The sequence below is a fragment of the Plectropomus leopardus genome, chromosome 13 (assembly GCF_008729295.1).
Source record: "Plectropomus leopardus isolate mb chromosome 13, YSFRI_Pleo_2.0, whole genome shotgun sequence".
Lineage (NCBI taxonomy): Eukaryota > Metazoa > Chordata > Actinopteri > Perciformes > Serranidae > Plectropomus > Plectropomus leopardus.
Window position 1 is genome coordinate 10,282,904 of NC_056475.1, and position 18,532 is coordinate 10,301,435.

General features: G+C 36.2%; 1 protein-coding gene across 1 annotated transcript in view; it reads left to right on the plus strand.

Moving 5' to 3' along the window:
* The window catches only part of zgc:77151 (uncharacterized protein LOC337153 homolog), a 41,922-nt gene that overhangs the window by 12,151 nt on the left and 11,239 nt on the right, over positions 1-18,532 (plus strand). The window contains exons 2-7 of the mRNA XM_042498774.1: positions 2,849-3,001; positions 6,257-6,364; positions 12,976-13,195; positions 14,224-14,454; positions 15,302-15,408; positions 16,709-16,856. Coding sequence (XP_042354708.1) covers positions 2,849-3,001; positions 6,257-6,364; positions 12,976-13,195; positions 14,224-14,454; positions 15,302-15,408; positions 16,709-16,856 — 967 coding nt within the window. The remainder of the gene's footprint in view (positions 1-2,848; positions 3,002-6,256; positions 6,365-12,975; positions 13,196-14,223; positions 14,455-15,301; positions 15,409-16,708; positions 16,857-18,532) is intronic.

Sequence of the window (18,532 nt, forward strand, 5' to 3'; positions counted from 1 at the left end):
AGACTATAAAATGTTTAAATCCTGTGAGATTAGATCTCCCCAGATTGGCAGGAAATGACTCAAAAAAGCAACAAATTTACAAGTTGGATCCTCTCCAATACATCACAGATACTGAATGATTAACTACAGCTGATGGTTTTATGATAGAATCATGTGGCCTTCATACTGTGTGCAGCTGGCTGAAAGCAAAAATTTAACTGCAGAATCATGCCTGTTAATTTAGCCTTTAATTATTGATGTGTTTGTTTATTTATTTATCTAACACACAAGGGTGCACAGACATTTCAAATCAGTTTAACAGGAAGTGTGATCACTGTGTTATAGTGTGATGACAACAGGAAGTCAGCAGCTCTATTGCAGAGTCAGCTGTTTTATGTTTTGTGCTCATATTCAGAAATTAAACAGATGTTACCTGGAAAAGAATCTTGACACATACAGATGATCAAGACCATACAGGTTTATACATGTCTTTATTTTCAGGGTTTTTTTCCATTATAAAGTTGCTGATCATTGGCAGTGAAACTCTAGTAGTCATTTTGTAAGAGCAGGCATCTCTGCATTTGGAATAAAAAGCTGCAACACATTTTTCAGCTCCAGTGATATCTGAACATGTTTTGAGTCACTATCAGGGGCTGCAGATATGCCTCTGCCATGCTAAACAGTCAGAGGAGTTAATTTTTAACATTACCTCACCAAGTTGTTTAATATATTACAATATCCTGCTCTGAGTGCTGTTTATACATCTTAATATACTGCAAGATGGTGCAACTTTATCGTCAGAGGTGTTGATGCCAGAGGTGGTTTCTGCAGAATTTATGGCTTGAACACACCCGAGAAAAAGTAGGGAGGACACAGCTGGCTCCGTGTATTTAGATTTTAATGAAGTAACTTTAATCTCTGAGGTATTTCTGCCTCTCAATGCATGAAAATATTAAATTGTAGATGAGGCTGACTTATAAAATATGTGGGAATAAGGCTTTAAAAATGGGCTTAAACTTAAACTCAAATCTTCTTTGTGGATGTCAGTCTGTCGGTCTGACAGTTCAACACTTTGACTTTTCTCAATATTTGATCAATATCCATGACATTTGGTCTGAATGTTTATTACTCACAACATCCTAAATACCAACAGGTCAAAATGTCCACTTGTTCAACGATTAATGAGATCATAGCTCTAAAATTAGTGACCAAATGTCTTGTCATGCTTAGTGGCCCTAGGAGATTATTGCTAACATCAACATGCTTCCATGCTAATTTACACTAACATCCTGGCAGTGTGTCATCCTTTAGTGCGTTGCAATTTTAATAAAGTTAAACAATGAATTTGGTACTGTACAAAGAACTATGTATTAGGGGTTGACAGATTATCAGCCCAGCCGATTATTTGGGCAGATATTTGGCAATTTGACGATTATCTTAAAAAGTGTATAGAGGGTCAGCATGGGAGTAACTTTTACTTTGTAAACCTTTTTTTTTTTAAATTTTCACTTGACTTCATAAAAAAGTTGCTGGGAACATGCTGTATATGATGTTGAACGTTTCAGTTTTGATGTAACATTTAAACAAAGTTTTGTGTTAAAGTTTGCTATATTCCAAATTATAAATATTGACGGAAAGATATTCATTGTTAAAGGAAATGCATATCGGCTCCAAATATCAGTTATTCGTCTCATTAACAACTAATAATCGGTGTTGGACCAGAAAAAACAATATCCGTCGACCCCTATTATAGATGCAAATATAAAGAAAAAAAAGAAAAAACAGGCAGAGGACAGAGTCTCTGCAGATAAATGCATCGCCACACACTTCTAGTGGGTCATAAGTGATGATTGAGGGGAGTTACTTTTCTATGAGTCTATACTTTGTTTTGTCTAGGGGGGAAATCCTGCATAGTTTACCTAACTGACATAAAAACAAAAGTAAAGTAAAAAAAAAAAAAACTAAAGTGATAGTGTGTACTTACAAAATACTCATAATGAAAAAAATACCCTTCATAATGAAAAAAAGCTAATACTGACATTAGTAAAAACTAAACATGAACTAAACATGAAAAAAAATTAATAAATAAAAGCTACACTAAAATGAGCAAACCTTTCTTTTAATTAACTGAATTGCATTCAGAAATGAACGCCGAAAAAGAAAATTCAAAACTATAATAACAATGTTGTGAAGTTTTCTCAGTGTCGCAGCAGTTTGCTGAATTTGGCAAGGAACACTAAAGTCTGATGTTATCTTTCCAACATTTGAGGTGTGAGACATTTCTGAACTAGCAGTGACCGTTCATGTTCTTCTTTGTCTCTAGAGCCGCAGTGTTTAGGTCTTGAATTTGTGCAAAAAGGTTAACCTTAAAGGCTGCTAACAACAGAAACATTAAATAGACTATTGTTTCGATGTTTTATATTATTTTATTGTTGTAAAATACTGTAAGTATTGTAAAAGTACTGTAGATTTAACAGTATGTTGTTATGGCTCAGTTTGTCGCTGTGGTTTTGAATGAGATTTTCTTACATATATAAATGATTTTCTTACATATATAAAATGTGTAGCTTGTTTTGGTTTTGTGTTAAGCCTACAGCTCTAGGTCTGAAAAAATAGTAGCTTCCTCATCTCTGTCTTATTTCCTTTTTTCAGTCTGATGTTACTTTATCAGGAAGCTCAGATTTTACTCAACCGTAGTATGTTAATTCTGTCTCCGTAGAATGATAATAGACCAGATATTAACTCCCAGAAACCACTGTCAGAGCTTATTAAATGCCAAACATTAACCATGGAAATGCCATGGGTGCCTGAAGAGCCACACAGGGGCCATTAACTCTTCCTCATCAGCACTGTCTTGTCTTTCTGTCAGTGGTTGGGTGCCCCCTCCTGCCAGCGAGGCAGCTACGCCTTCTATAAGTCGGTGAGCAGCAGAGCTCAACCCGAGGGGCCCGTCCAGATATGGAAACTCGGGGAGTTTTACTTTATCCGCTGTGGACCCCAGGATCCTGTGTGCATCGCAGAGGTGAGATTACCTGCTCAAATGTGAGATTAAAGATGCCATAATCAGAATTTTTTTATAATAACAGTGCTTATGTGACTGTATAATGCAGCAGTTTTATAGCTTTCAACTCATTGTTTTGGTTGTCTGACCTGCAGCTGTTTAGGTTCATGCAAACCGCTCTCAGCAGTGTTGTTTTGGGATGTATATAGTATGTAAAAACTCACTCTACACTACGTGCTCAACAGCAAACAGCAGACGGACACAGCCGGTAAACACAGTGGAGCATTTAACAGCTAAGGGAACAAATATTTTCCTCTGGAGTTGGTGGAGACCAAAAACAGAGCTAAAAGAGAGTAAATATTGGACTTACATTCATCTGCTTGACATAAATACGACTCCAAATGAATTATAATGTTGCTTCAAGTTTAGCTGGTTATGTAAATGGGCAACTGTTGCCGATAAAATAACCATGTCGACTTTATAAAGTAATTATATTTCAGATGTTTTGTTCACAGCTTGTTTCAGCTGCCCACTATTACCAAAAGAAGTCTTGTGCCATTTAGGCTCCCAAAAACTGCATGTTTTTATAAAAAACTGCAGCAGTGGATTATATTTTTGTAGAGTCCCAACCTTTGTTTAAAAGTCTGGTAACTGGGTGAAGGGTGATTAAAAGAGACAATTTCAACATTTTGAATTGTGACTGCACAGTCACATTGTGGGAGAAAAGATCTTAGTGTACCCTTAAAATGCTACAACCTCCAAATTAAGTCTGCCAGCACCTAAGAGATGAAGCTCTTTTTTTCATTCAGGTTTTAGAGCTGAAACATTAGATGAGTAATCAGTTATTGTCTATTAAACACATCTTTTTTTCTTCGAAACATTACCTGGTTCCAGCCTCTCAAATGTGAGTGTTTTTTCCTTTTTTGTCATATATGATCACAAGTCAAATATTTTTGGGTTTGAGGGTAAAAGGTAACATTCGGTACCCAGTGTTGCCAAGCACATGCTCCAGCTGTGTCAGCTCCTTTAAAAAATTAGATACTTTCTGCGTTTCTGTTGTTCATCAGATTGCTCTGAAAGTAGTTGCAAAAATATTGTTGGTTACTGTCACTGTGGTGTGCACTCCACCATCAAGTTCTGTTAGATGGATTTATAAAAGTTTTTTTTAAAGCTTATTATTTTTTGGCTTTTTGCCTTTACTGGGGACAGGACAGCTTAAGCGTGAAAGAGGGAGAGAGAGGGCATGACATGAAACAAAGGGCCGAGGCCAAAATCGAACCCGCGGTCGCTGCTGTACATGGGCCGCCCGCTCTCCCAACTGTTGAATGATATATTTTTTTTATAGCTTTCAGAAGTTGAAACTTAAAAAAAAAAAGTTTTTTATTAATGACTTGATGTTTTTATTATAACTCTTAAAGGTACTTAAAGTAATCTTTACTATTGCACTCTCATGGAGTTGTGGTACTGAAAAAGGTCAAATTAAAACAAGTAGGAGGCAGAGATATCCTGACATGTAGACCCTGTTAGCTCCAGAAACGCTGGATACTACACTCCCCATAATGCAACTCTATATCCCCTTTGGTTAGACCCTCCCTGACTGAGCGGCAGCATCTTTTTGATTTCTAAAATGCTCAGTTCAAAGAAAACAATTAACCTGTTTCTCAAACCTGAGTAGTATCATCCGTGACACTTCAGCTGATCATGTTGCATAAAATTGTTGCAGTGCCCCTTTAACTGTGACTGTGACTAACCCAGACTAAGTTTACAAACTGAACCCTAAATGGGTCACACTGCTGCTCTCCTGTCCACTCGCACGAACTATAGAAGACTAATAGTATGTTTTATTGAGACTACATCCCACGGCAAGGCTAAATTTAGTCAATTTAGGTCGCACGCCGAAGAAACGTTAATGAGATTGTATTGAGGTTGATAGTTTTGTATTGACATTGAATGATTGTAACAGAGCATGGGACGTTTTCAGGTTACTGCGTTAGTTGAAATGACAAAACAATGAGGTAAAACAAGCTGCTAAATGAGTCAGAGAAACTCAACACATGTAATTTGTCCCGTAATTATAATTATAATAATTATGAAGATAATGATAGTCATGATAACAATACTAGTAGTAATAATAATAATAGTAGTAATGTCAAACATCTTAAATTCATACATAAATGCATAAATTTATGTAACACAAAGTGCTTTGCATAAAAATGACTTATTGAAAGAAAAAATTGACATTTCTGAAAAAATAATGATAAAAGTCCCAAAGTAAGTTTCAAGAAGATACTGACATTTAAAAAAATAATGGACAGGATATAATAATTGCAGATAAGAAACACTTTAAGGACAAAATACCTGCTAAATTAATTACGTGCTGCTGTCAACATTTAGCTCCAGGCACTGCTGTGTCTCAGTGCAGCCTCAACAACCATATCAAACCTTAATACTTTTGCAGTACTAATTGAAATAGTAATAATTGTACATAAATTGTAAAGAACACTCATTTTTCATTGAATGTCTTTACAGACCTTTAGGCATAGTTTCCTATAATAATAACTGTGTGAGTTTTAATTTTGTTAAAAAACAATCATTTATTATAAAGCAGCAATTTATTTTAAGAAAGGTACATCAGGACAAAAGCAGTTTCATTCCTCCTGCCATTTACAGATTTGTTTATTCCAAAGAGTAAGTACTTTGTACATATTGGGAGAGATAAAGTGGGCGCACAAGAGCAATGCAAAATATGTAATATTCAAGGCTGCTTGAAAGATTTGTTTGGTTCTGACACATTCAGGCAATTGACAGATAAAATCAACAGTTTTGACAGTAGTGTAGTTGTTTGTTTAAGAAAAATGTCAAATATAAAACAGTTCCAGCTGTTTCACCCCATTAATGTCATTATGCACTGAATGTATTTGGGTTTTAGACTCTTGGTCTTACAAAACAAAATATTTTATGTCACCCTGGGCTCTGAAAACTGGTATTGGTGTTTTTCAACAACACAAGTTTTTCTAAAAAAAAAAAATTTAAAGCATTTTTTTTATGCATCTACTAATAAATATTGTACATGTTTGAGCTAATTCAGCAGTGTTTATCAGCCTGAAGGTTTCAGGATGTTCTCACTCCACAGAAGAATGTTTTAAAAGCAATTCAAAAATGGTTTCTCTAACCTAATTAAATGTTTAAACTCCAGACATAGTTATTAGTTGCCAGAGGTTTCCAGACATCTGTATTTACATTATGTTACTTTTTCTTCTTCCTCTTCATGTGCAGGTGACCTTACTGTGGGAGGACCAGACACGGCGCCACCTGCTGGCCAGCGCCAGACTCTACTTCCTGCCTGAGGACACGCCAAAGGGCCGGACCAGTGAGCATGGAGAGGTGGGTCAAAGGTCACTGACGTCTGGCTTTTCTTCCGGACATAAAATACAGAGGACATGTCCGTCTGCACATGTGATGATTTTTTAGTTTCTTGTTTATTCCTTCACTTATTCATATAAATAATTTGGTAGCACAGTGTTTATATAATCTCATTTATTTTTGTTTAGCATAAATTAAAGATGGCGTCTGGTACAATTTTTCTTCAACTACACCAAAAATAGAACACTCAAAACAAAAACTTCCATGTAAGGCCAAATCCACCGCAGGATATGACATGCTGAAAAATAAAATAAAAGATGATGAAGTCACTGATAATAATGTAGCACGTGTTTCTTATCAAAACTGAAAGTTACACATATACTGTCAGTTATTTGGTACACCTAAAACCAGTGCAGTCTATACAACAGTGCTTCTAATAATCCTCCTTTATGAAAGATAGAAATTTAAATGTTTCTTCAACTCTAGAATCATTTTTGGAGGATGTGATTTGTGTTTGGTTTGTTTGTTTATATCAGTGAGGGTGGGCTAAATAACAGAAATATCTCTTTGTTTTGCTTGTGAAATTTCCCCTGGGGGTCAAAGTCTCATCTTTTCTCATCTAAACTTACAGTATAATAACACAGCATAATTTATTTTTTGATTATATTTTCTTTTATTAATCAGCAGAGTTATTAGATAAATGTAATGGAGTAAAAAGTTCAATATTTACCTCAGAAATACTGTGTAGTAGAAGTATGAAGTAGCATCATACTTTCTGCCACCAAAACAGAAGAAAAGTATATATAAGTAATCTAAATAACTAGAAAACTACCAACATTATGAGCACTTTGTACTTTACACAACATGAAGCATAAAAAAAAACAGTGATGTCCCTCTTTAATTCCTGTGGACTCGTAATGGGAGTGAACGTCTCCCTGATATAATCTGGAGAATGGTTTAAGAAGATCTATTAATAACCTCGTCACAGCAACACCATCTCCTTTTTTTATCCAAACATCTTTGGCCAAGAACTTTAACAGGCTCAGTCAAAGTCTCTTCTCATTGACCAAAGTGTCTTGACTTGACTATTTCCTCATGCAAAATATGTCTACGTAATAACAATGCATCAGCTCTCTGTGGTCTGATATTATTCAGTGATCTGCTTCATTTAAAATCAGTTAAATTACTTTAAAAACAAGAAAAATAAACAGTGATTCACATGAATAGAGTAAGAAGTATCAGATTTGGATGCGTCTGCTGCTGCTGCTGGGTGTTTTTGATTAACACAGTTCACATGCAGGCTGCAGCTCGGCCTTCACATGAAAAATCCCCTCTGGGAATGAGGCTAATGTATTACCCAAATGTAAATCCTTGATAATGACTCGTCTGAAACCAAATTTTCCACATTTTGAACTTTGATATTCCGCTGTTGTAGTCTCTATAAGGAGGTTTAAATTTTCCTAGTGGAAAAATGAGCCCTCTGAAAGTTATTTTCACAGGAATCATTCTCCAGTTTCTTTCATGTGAGGAATGTATTTGTTTATAATTTGTGTTATGAACTGTTCAAGCCATCTCTTTTATCTTTAAAGATCTGTAGGTCCAATCAATTTTAATTACTTACAGCATGCATGCATTTATCAACATCATTTTTAAGAGGAGCAAAACCTTTGATCTGTAATATAATATGTGGCTGAAAAACATATATTTAGACTTTTGTATGGATTCAACAAACAGCATAGTAAGTTTTAATTCATGACCTTTCGAAGTGTTAGTGGGCAGATTTTGTTGTGGTTGCACAGAGCTAGGCGAGCGATTTTGTCTTATTTCCAGTCTTTATGCTAAGCTATGCTAACTGGCTTCTGAATAGGTGCTGCAATTTATGATTGTTTCCATTTTAGAGCAATCTGTTGAATGTTGAATTCTTGACTAATCTATGAGTTGTTTGGTCTAGAAAATGTACTATATTAAACCATATTTAAATATTCTCATTTAATTTTTTAGAGGATTGGATTATCTTTTTCTTTAAGAATCACTCACACTGATTAATCAAATATCAAATTAGCTGGCTATTTAATTTTGTAGTTTAATTTCTGCACCACTTGAGCACAACTCAAGTCTAAACTTGATGTCAGATTTATTAAGGCGTGCACATTAAATACACAGGCAGACATTAAATATATGTCTTGTTTGCCTCATTTCAAGTGCTTCAATAAACAAATCAGTTATCTCTTATGCTCAAAGAAAATGAGAAAAAGTTGAAGAGGCATGAAGTTCAATTTGTGGAAGAAATTGTTCTTATGTCACATCTGTAAAATTGGATATTATTAAACAGGTGGCAAAAACTGCTCTCTAATAACATTAATTAAGCATTCCTTGCTGTCACAATGGTTTTTAATTAAGGCTTTGATTGCAAAAAACGTGTCGAAATCAAGGGTAATGCAGCCTGCGAGAGAACTGAGAATGCTTTTTACCTGCCTTTCATGCATAAGGTGCCTAATATCACACAACTGTTGTGTCTTTCTGTAGTGTATGTGTATGTGCTGTCAGCTCAAAGAAGCAGTAAGATAAACCCTTTATTATCCTAAAGGGAAGCAACATGATTATTAAGGCACCTCTGTCTCAATAACAAAATGCAATCATTTTTAACTGATAGATGAAGCCGGCAATGTTACTCATTCCATGTTTGCGAAGGGCTCCACTGAGATTACCGTTGTGACTCTTACGTCAAAGTAATTTTACGCCAATTTTACATGTTGGTCTAAAGCCTAATAACATTTTTGTAAGGAGGCACATGTCTAAAAGGGTCGGCAAAATCAAAGTTAGAATATTTAATCTTAAAAATGTTTATTCATTATGTTTATGCAGAGATACGAGTAAAAACTCCTCTGCCCTTCGTGGTGTTGATGAGCTCACACCTGGCTGCTGCAGGATTAGGAATGTGAGGAGCTCCCACCTGGCTGCGGCCTAGAGGAGCTGTAGTTTTTTTGGGGGGGTTGGGCTCTCTGTCGTCTCTGCCTCAAGGACTGAACAGGATCACAGCCGACAAACTGGAATAGGCGGAGACGTCAGAGCAGCTCCAGCTCGGCAATAGACCGCAGACTTGAGCTGCAGTTAATTTGGTTTACATCAAGTGCCAGTAAAAAAGATCTGATGCATGCAGAGCTATTTTGAAGACAAATTTGGAACTCAAAGCTTGTTTTTATCCATTAATAGGAGGCCTGTATTTAAGGAAAGATTATTAAAAAAGACTAACATTGTCAGCTCAATAAAAACTTCAGAGATTAAATGAGTTGTGAAAAATCACTGGCAAACATTTTAATGAGGGTCGACCGATATTGTTTTTTCAGGGCTGATAGTGATATAGATTGTTATTAGTTAATGAGGTGGATAACAAATATTTGGAACCGGTATGCATTTACAATAAAAATAAAAATCTTTCTTTCAATACTTAGAATTTGGAATATAACAAACTCCAACACAAATGTTTAATCAAAAAACTGAAACTTCAACATCATATACAGCAAGTTCCCGTTAACTTTGTCTTTTAATAAAGTCAATAAAGTTAAATTAAAAAGAATAAATAAAAATAGCTCCCTAAGGTTGTAAGTAAAAGTTCCTCCAATACTGATGCTTTCTTTGCACTTTTTAATAGATTACTTTTATTGGTGGTCATTAAAATAAAATGCAGATACAGAAATTTGGCAAAATTGGCCAGGATGATAATTTCTGACCCCTAATTTTAACTCTTTAGGCCAGTGGTTCTCCAAAATATTAGTCTTGCCAAATGCCACCACGCCCACTTCAGTTTCAATTTGGCTGCATGAATTATTCCCCTTTTAATCCAAACTTCTCGCATTTGGAGCCATAATTACGGTGTTTTTGAATCATTTACTTTACTTTAATTTACTATCTTGCCATTAAAATGTAGCTACTATCACAAATGTGCATGCTACGTTGATGAACATGACAGTGTAGCAGGCTGATAATGAAACAAAATTGTTATTGGAGTGACGAAACTAATTTTGGATTTAAATTTCAGGGACTGATGAAATTGATGTTTAGTTTCTGCTCCTTGTTTGGGAAATGCCCTAAAAATACATATTACATGAGACCAAAAACATGCATTTTTCAGCTAAGCTACTTTTCATTCATTTTAGCAGCAAATACTTGGCGTGGTTCTTACGTAGATAAGGGAGGACCAATACAGTTGGATTGTTTAGATCCTTAATCCTCAGCAAATATCCCTCACTGTCTTGTTTTGGTTTATACTAGAGCTCAGATTACATTTTAAACCAAACAAGACAAAATGCAAATGGAGACGCGGAAACACCCAGCAGAGGAGAAAACCAGCTACTGCCAATTATTTACAGTTTATATAATTATTTACAATGTACTTGTACTGTGCAATAAAAGTAAAAGTACTGTACCCAGCCTGTATTATATTATTAAATTTTTATTGCTGGTGTAATAATATGTAAACTGTACTTTAATGTTGTAGTTGTTTGACATGGAGCTTATTAATGCTTGTTAGTTTAATTTATAATTAATATATGATGTGTACATGTTAATTATAATAACAGACAGACTCCATATGTCTACGTTAGGTCATGAAGCATGAATGAGACATCATAAAATGACAAGAAATAAAAATTGGTAATGACAAGGAAAATTAATACAATTTATATTTATAGAAAAGCAAGTCAGGTGGATCTTTATCCCCCAAAGTTTTTTTGTGTTTGTTCTTTAAATAGTATGTATTGACATAATTACTGTAAAGCAAATACTCAGTGAGATTTTATAAATAAATAAAAAAATTCACTGTCCCAGCTTTTAAAAAGGTGTTTAGATATTTCCATTTTCCATTTAAAAGTTAGATTTAACTTTATTGTCATTGAACAAGTACAGTGAAATTGGGTTTCTATCCTTGCCAGTGCAAAGAGCACAAAAAGCATGATTACAAAAAAAAGATAAATAAAATAAATAATAAATAAATGTATAAAAGAATGTAAAAGTATATAAAACAAAACATTGCACATTTGCCCACGTTATATTGCACATTACACTGGTGGCTGATACGATTATATTACCCATAGAGCAATTTTTTTTTAAATGGTGGCAAGAATTACTCCTCAAGTTTTAGTTCAAGCTCCTTCTTCTCGGTCAGTTTTCAGACATGTAGCTGTTTACTTTTTAACACAAAACCTTTTTGAGGAGGTTCAGCCTTATCTCTCTCACGCTGCAGGTTCTTCTTGTATTCTCACGTAAATTCCAAGACATCACCAGCAAACTAGTCAACACTTTTTTTTCTTTTAGATAGTTGGCACATGTTCACTTCCGTTTGTTCTCCTTCACATTCTTAAATATGAATAAGTGTGAGGTGATAGTTAAACAGGTAGAGCATGGGAGAAGCAGAGTTGTGCTTATTAAAGTTTAAGTGCCTTCAAGGACATTAAATAAAGTAAAAATACAACATAAGATAACTGGGCACAGTATTCAAAAGTTCCATTTACCTTACATTTAACTGTTAAATGCATTAATTCTAAGTTAAACCACTTAACACGTGTATGGATTGTCTTTTTGTTATATTTGCTTTCAAGCCAAAATCAAATTTTCTCCTCTCCCCAGTTAAAAATCCATCGTGTCAGTTGGCGTTGTTATTTTCTGGTCTTTTCTCCTTCCTCATGCTTTGCAGAGATTTGTGAAAACAATCCGTTTCATTCATGCAGTGTTATAAATTCTATTACCGATGAGATACTCTGACAAATATCCAAATTAGATTTTCAGACAAACTTCACAGAGAAACAATCCAAACCCTCAGAACCTCATCATGCTATCATAATCACCATTCAGAGGGGGTACTATAAATAAAATGAATTCATAACTAGTAATGGAAATTCTATAGGAACTTTTGTTTAGTTAATGCACTAATCATTTAAATCATGTTTGGTTTCCTTGCGAGAAAGTTCTGTCTTTAAAAGTCTGAATTTATCTCTTAGTAGTTTAGCAGCATCTCTGTGGTTTTGAGTTTTGAGTTTCACTGCTGAGTTCCCGTTTGTACTTTCACATACTTTCGGCCTTGCTTTGCTGTTTACTGATCACTTTAAGTTGTATTGGAGCTGTGTAAACTTTCTTCTGCAGGTGACAGACTCTTTCTGTGGTTTGTCACCAGCACACCTGTAACTCGTCATCAAGGTAAATAACTTTGCCTTGATGTTGCAGCCAAACCTGCGACCGCTGCGGTGCAGACCCAGCCTCTGTACATGGGGCACCTGCTCTATCCACTGAGCCACCGATGCCCCATTATTGTTCATTTCTAATCAAAAATGTGCCGCAAGATTCTCTTTTCAGCACTAAGCAGTGTGTGCAGGTCCTCCTTTCAGGGCAGCCTGTCAACATCTTTCTTATCTCCTCTGTATTATAGAGACTGAACAATATAGTGATAATGTTTGGAGAGATTTTAATGCAAAAATCAGGCTGAAAGTTTAAAAGTGAGGAGGACATTTCTCACTCCCACCAGTACCTGTGGAGCGTGTCATGCTGACTTAGAGTTTATTCCGTCTTAACAAAAAATGTAAAGCCAGATCAAATAACTGGAAGTCTTGTAATGGAATAAACCTCTTTGTGTGTTTCAGGATGAGGTTCTGGCTGTGTCCAGAAAGATGGTGGTGCGGGTTGAGGACCTGGCACGATGGGCATGTGCAGAGCCGGCAGGTTGGAGTAGCAGCCTGAAGCTGCTGCCCAGCGGGACCAACGGCCTCCATAAACCCCTACAGAGCAGCGACAGTAACAGCATCAGTAACAGTGACAGCAACAGTGACAAGAGCAGCGAACCTGTCAAAGTCAAAACTGAAAGTAAGAAACATTGACACACAATCATCATGAATGAAACACACCCTGAGACACCAAATTGATTGGCTAAATGAAAAAATACAAACATGTTTTGTCCTAGCATGTGCTATTCTTACAGTTTACAGAAAAGCACAGAAATACTGTTTTTAATCAATAATTATTTCTGATAGATTCTATTTTGGTACTAGTCTACCATCTAATAAAACACACTTCCTGCAGATGTTTCACAATAAAAGCCATCAAGTTTCTTGTGAGCCAGAAATGATTATATTTGGACGAGGGGGTGGATCTGACTGAGAATCTGAGGGCACTATTGTCAGGGTGCTGTGGTAGTAACTTGTTAATCACAAGGTAGCCACGCCCCAAAGTACACCTTGCTTTTTTATCTATTTTACTCTAATTGGGACCATAATTTAAAAAAGGACATCATGCTGTGTTGAAGACTTAACACCAGCAATTGCGATTCTAAACGCATTAAGAAAATGTTTACTGAGGTACACCCTGTTCTCACTCCCAGTTTGTCGAATACTTCCTCTTTGTCAGTCGACCGTGGACACACTGGGCGACAGCTGTTTGTGATGCCGCTGACAGAAACGACATCAGACTGGCTCTCCATGACATGAACTTAACTGTGTTAAAAGCTCATTATTCCAATTATATTATTAATAAACATATTAATGATATACGCGGGTGAAAAGCTCTGTCTATAAATTTGCTTTCAGACCAACAGAGCAAATATTTGCTGATTTAGTGATCATTTGTGAAGAATGCAATTAATATTAATAAGTGGATAACCTGCATCATTGCACTGACAGTATGTGCTCTCACAATAAGCTGCTGCTACAACATTAAGTAACCTAGTTGAGGATAACACTAAAATTAACTCTGTGACAAAGATCAGGCCTTTTGTCTTCTTCATAAATGTGTTTCCAATTTTCTCCATCTGCAGATTCTCTACTGATCAGCTGAATGAATTTATTTACCATAGAAGTACATTCGATTCATATCTGTCTGATGTCTTTTCCTTTTAGACAACTTTTCGGACCATCAGAGCATCAAAGTGCTCAGCTACCCGCAGTACTGCCGCTTTCGCTCCCTGCAGAGACGCATCCAGGATGGAGCGAGGGGGCCGGGGCTGCAGGACCCCCACCTGCTGGCCCTGGGAGGCGTCAAAGTGCTCCCCAACACCCGACTGATGTACTGCAGGGACACCTTCAACCACCCAACGCTGGAGACCAGCGCCAGCTTCGCTTGGCAGTTCAGTGAGTTATTCAGTTTTTTCATTGGGTGGGGGGACACCAGAGCATTACCCCCACTGGATTATTGAAGCAGGTACTCGGTAATAATAAAAATTTTTTTTTTTTTACATAACTCATAAGTAAGTAGATGCACAAGCGATAAAAAAATAAAAAGAAGTCTGCTTCTTTATTTGCTACCAATATTGAGATCCTGGATCAGCTTGTTCCCAGTTGTTCTGTGTATTATGTAGTTTGGTGTTATTTATTTTAACAAAACTTTTATTAAGGATTATTTTTAAATAAACAATCCAAATGTTAGGATGTTTTGTAAGGATTGGGGTGGCAATTTGCAAAGGAAAGACTAAAAGTCTGAAAAGTTTCATACTTCAAGGTCAGGAGGTCAGGTATAACTTGTAGAATAAATGTTCTTTATTGTGTAAGTTGGCCATTACATAATAACTGCTCCTGTGTTTAAAAACAAAACATAAACAATAGTATATTGACAAATATATATTTATAATCATTTTTTTATTTGTTGTTTATTTTGCCTACGCACTAGAATTTTTGTACTGAATGGCTCAGATGATATGACACATGTCACATTTTTTAAGGTGTCTATAGTTAACAATGAGTTGGTAGTGTGCGAGTGTATGGGAACAGATTTTGTATCTTAAAAAGTTGAATCATCTTTAATTCCAAAATAAGCTCAGCTGGTCACTCCGTGCTGACTTAATTGACGCCAGCAGCTCTCTGAAATAACTCTGGAGCTCCAAATAATCCCTTTGAATCAAATGACTGAATGAATAAAATATTTTTATTTTCTTGAATCTTTTATGTATTTTGTTTTTGGGTTTGTTTGTTTTTTCTGCAGGATGTCCGTCTCTCAGTCTTCGAGGGCGACCTCGTAAGAGGAGAGGCAGAGATGGCAAAGACTCTCCGACCTCCAGCCAGTCAGAGTCCTGGATCGAGAGGATGAAGGTGTGTTCACTGACTCGCTGGTTGTTTTTCAGGTGTTTACGTAAATTTAACAGATTGCTGTATCGTCTTAGATAAACATCTAAGCACATATGAAATAATTTTTATGGTGCTGAGATTAAATGCACCTGCTATTGGGTTATTTGAAGATTCTTTGAAGAAGAATTTCTTCCTCGACGCCCACCAGGTTTGTCCTTTTCCAATTTTTAAAACTAACAATCTTAGTTGAACACCATACTGGATTTGATCTGGTCAGGATCATTTTTAGTCATTTCATTTTAAAACGGACAAACAGACAAACCGGATATAATAACAGCCTTAAAACTGCTAATTACATATCTTTGAGTCGGTGTTATTAAGTCTCAATATTCCAAAGACAACATATTGAACACCAAAATATCCTGTTTGTATAGGATCTTTCAGACAGAGCCAGAGAAGTGAGATGTATTTAAGATCATAACTATATTCACAAAGAGGAACAGTGTCAGTGCATTTTTTCCTGACACTGGATTTTTACGAAACAACACAACTGCTGCTTTAATAATGACGTCTGCGTTTAACCAGAACACACAAACATTATACAGGATTCCCACAGTCATGAGAAATCTGGAAGTCATGGAATTTCTCTATCCTGTTTTTCAGGCCTGGACAAATCATTGAATTGGTAAAAATCATTAAAAGTTCTGGAAAATTCAAGAAATTTTGCTGCATACCATGAAGTTAATTGTAACAGTGATCTTCTCAGGATAACCTTCCATGAAATGTAACATAACGGCAAATGTTTTTTCTGTAAGGCAGCTTTTGACACTATGCAGCTCTAACATGCATCGACTGAGAACCACGCAATATATAGTTTCAGCATCGGCATTGTGATGGGCAGTAGTAGCACCACAAGACGCGCTATGTCAGTGAAGGCAAAATAACTCAAACAGCTTATTTGCTGCTTGATTTAAGAGGAAATCTTGCATGGTTCTCCTTTTCATGACTAATACTGGCCAAGCCAGTATCCCCTTTATGACATGTTAAGTGGATATGTGACAGTGTGGTGATGTTTGTTATCAGAAGTGAGACTCCCCTGTATTTGTGTAGAAAACTACTGTAACAGGGCCAGTGTCATATACACAGTGAAGTGCATGCTTTTGCGAAATGGAAATTTCATCATGGGGCCTTGAAAACTCATTAAAAAGTGAAATTTTGTCCTTCAAAATTTGTGAGAACCCTGCTTATATGCCTCATTTGACTTGAATCATGTTTCTGTTAACGAGTTCATTTCAAACCTTTTCCCGTCTCGTCTCGCTCTCAGGAGAACGTGATGGGCAGCGTGGAGGTCGGCTGTGAGGGCAGCTGGCTCCCTCACCCTGAAGAGCAGCTGTTTCTGGACCAGCTCTTCACCTACATGGAGCGCCTCGGCTCGCCCATCCATAAAGTCCCCAACTTGGGCTTTAAGAAAAGTGAGTCTCTGTTTTTTTGTCTTTCTTTTTCTTGTCTCTTTCTTGTTCTGTTCTGTCTTTCTTTAGCCCTTTTTACTCAGAGATTATGCTATAAGGCCACTGTGAAGTCCCTTTTTTGTAACTCCTTTGCATTTTAAAAACAACCAAACAAAATTCTGCTCCAGTGTGTGGACAAGTGTGATGTTTGACACAACATCGTCAGCCTCCAGTGAGACATATAACATGCCCGTGACAGTGCTTTATTAACAATAACAATGGCATAACATGGTGATAGCAATCATTTACACTCTCTGTTACATGGCTTCTGATCTTGCTTTTTGCTTTGGGGGTAAGGAGCTCCCAAATGTCATTTCGTCCACTGTTCTTCTTCTTTAAATTCGCCACTAACTGCTGTGAGCTGTTATTTAAATCTCCTGTGGTGGGTCGCAAGCATACCACGCCATCATAACGTCACACCAGCCCCGCCTACGATCCTGTCCTGCTGCCTGTCCCTTTAACACAGAACTCAATTTGGAGCTGTTACTACCTCTGTTGCTGGCTTAAAGGTGAGACAACTTTGTCCCCCAGTTACACCATCGTAACTTTAATACAGAGTTGTGAGGTGGTATAACGGCACAATATTCCCGCCTTGAACAGGCAGTGTTAAAGGGGCATTTCTTTCTCTTTTTTTGTTCTTTTAATTCTTCTTTTCTTTCTTTCTTTAAAAGGTGAATGGTAGTGCTCCTGACATTTGAGAAATGAAAGTAGAAGGTCACAGGTTTATTTCATCCCCATCATGCTTCTGGCTAAATGTGTCAGAAGACATTTTGTTTTACCTTTTTATTCAACTAGAATTGCGCCATTGGGATTAAAAATGCTTTAGAATCAGTGCAACAATCAACTACAGTCAGTTACAAACTAACAACCTAAAACAGAAACTTTTAACATATATCATAACGTAATAAATTATCCAAATAAAACTGTGAAATCTAAAACAAATTGTCAATAAGCACAATGTAAAAGATAATAACCTTGAAATAACAGTTGCTGAAACAGCAGTATGTCTGGTGATAGACGGCTGCAGCTCAAAACTCCTGCTCGACTGGTTTCATGATCACACTTGTGTCTTTGTGTTCAGGCTTTATATCTCACCTTAACTTTTGACCTCACAGTTCAACAGAAAATCAAACTAACCTAGATTAACTGAATTTTTTGGAGGCAACAGAAACAAGTTTTATATTGAACTGTGTTGTGGTGATATGACCTTAATGTTACAAATACTTTTGTAATATTTGTAGTAATTTGAATCTGAATATTCTCTGCTCTCCTCAGTTTTTAAGTTCAGCATGCTATTTTTATGGCCTTGTCAATTATTGAGTTAGCTGTTTGATTTAAAAATAACAATATCAACATAAATTATGCATAATAATACCACACCTCAAAAGGTTACTTTTTTAAAATAAGAAATGCAAATTTAATGTTTTTTTAATAATTATTTAATGTCTGAATGAATATTTCAATTAACTTGGGAAACTCTGGGATCTTAATGGTATTTTGAATATTTTTTAGAGATGGTTAATAATAATAATAATAAAGGTGGAGCTGCCAGAAGCACCAGAAGAAGTGAATATGTGAGGTAGTTCATCATTAGTAAAAATGCAAACATGAAAACAGAGGAGGGTTCGTTTCAGCTTGAT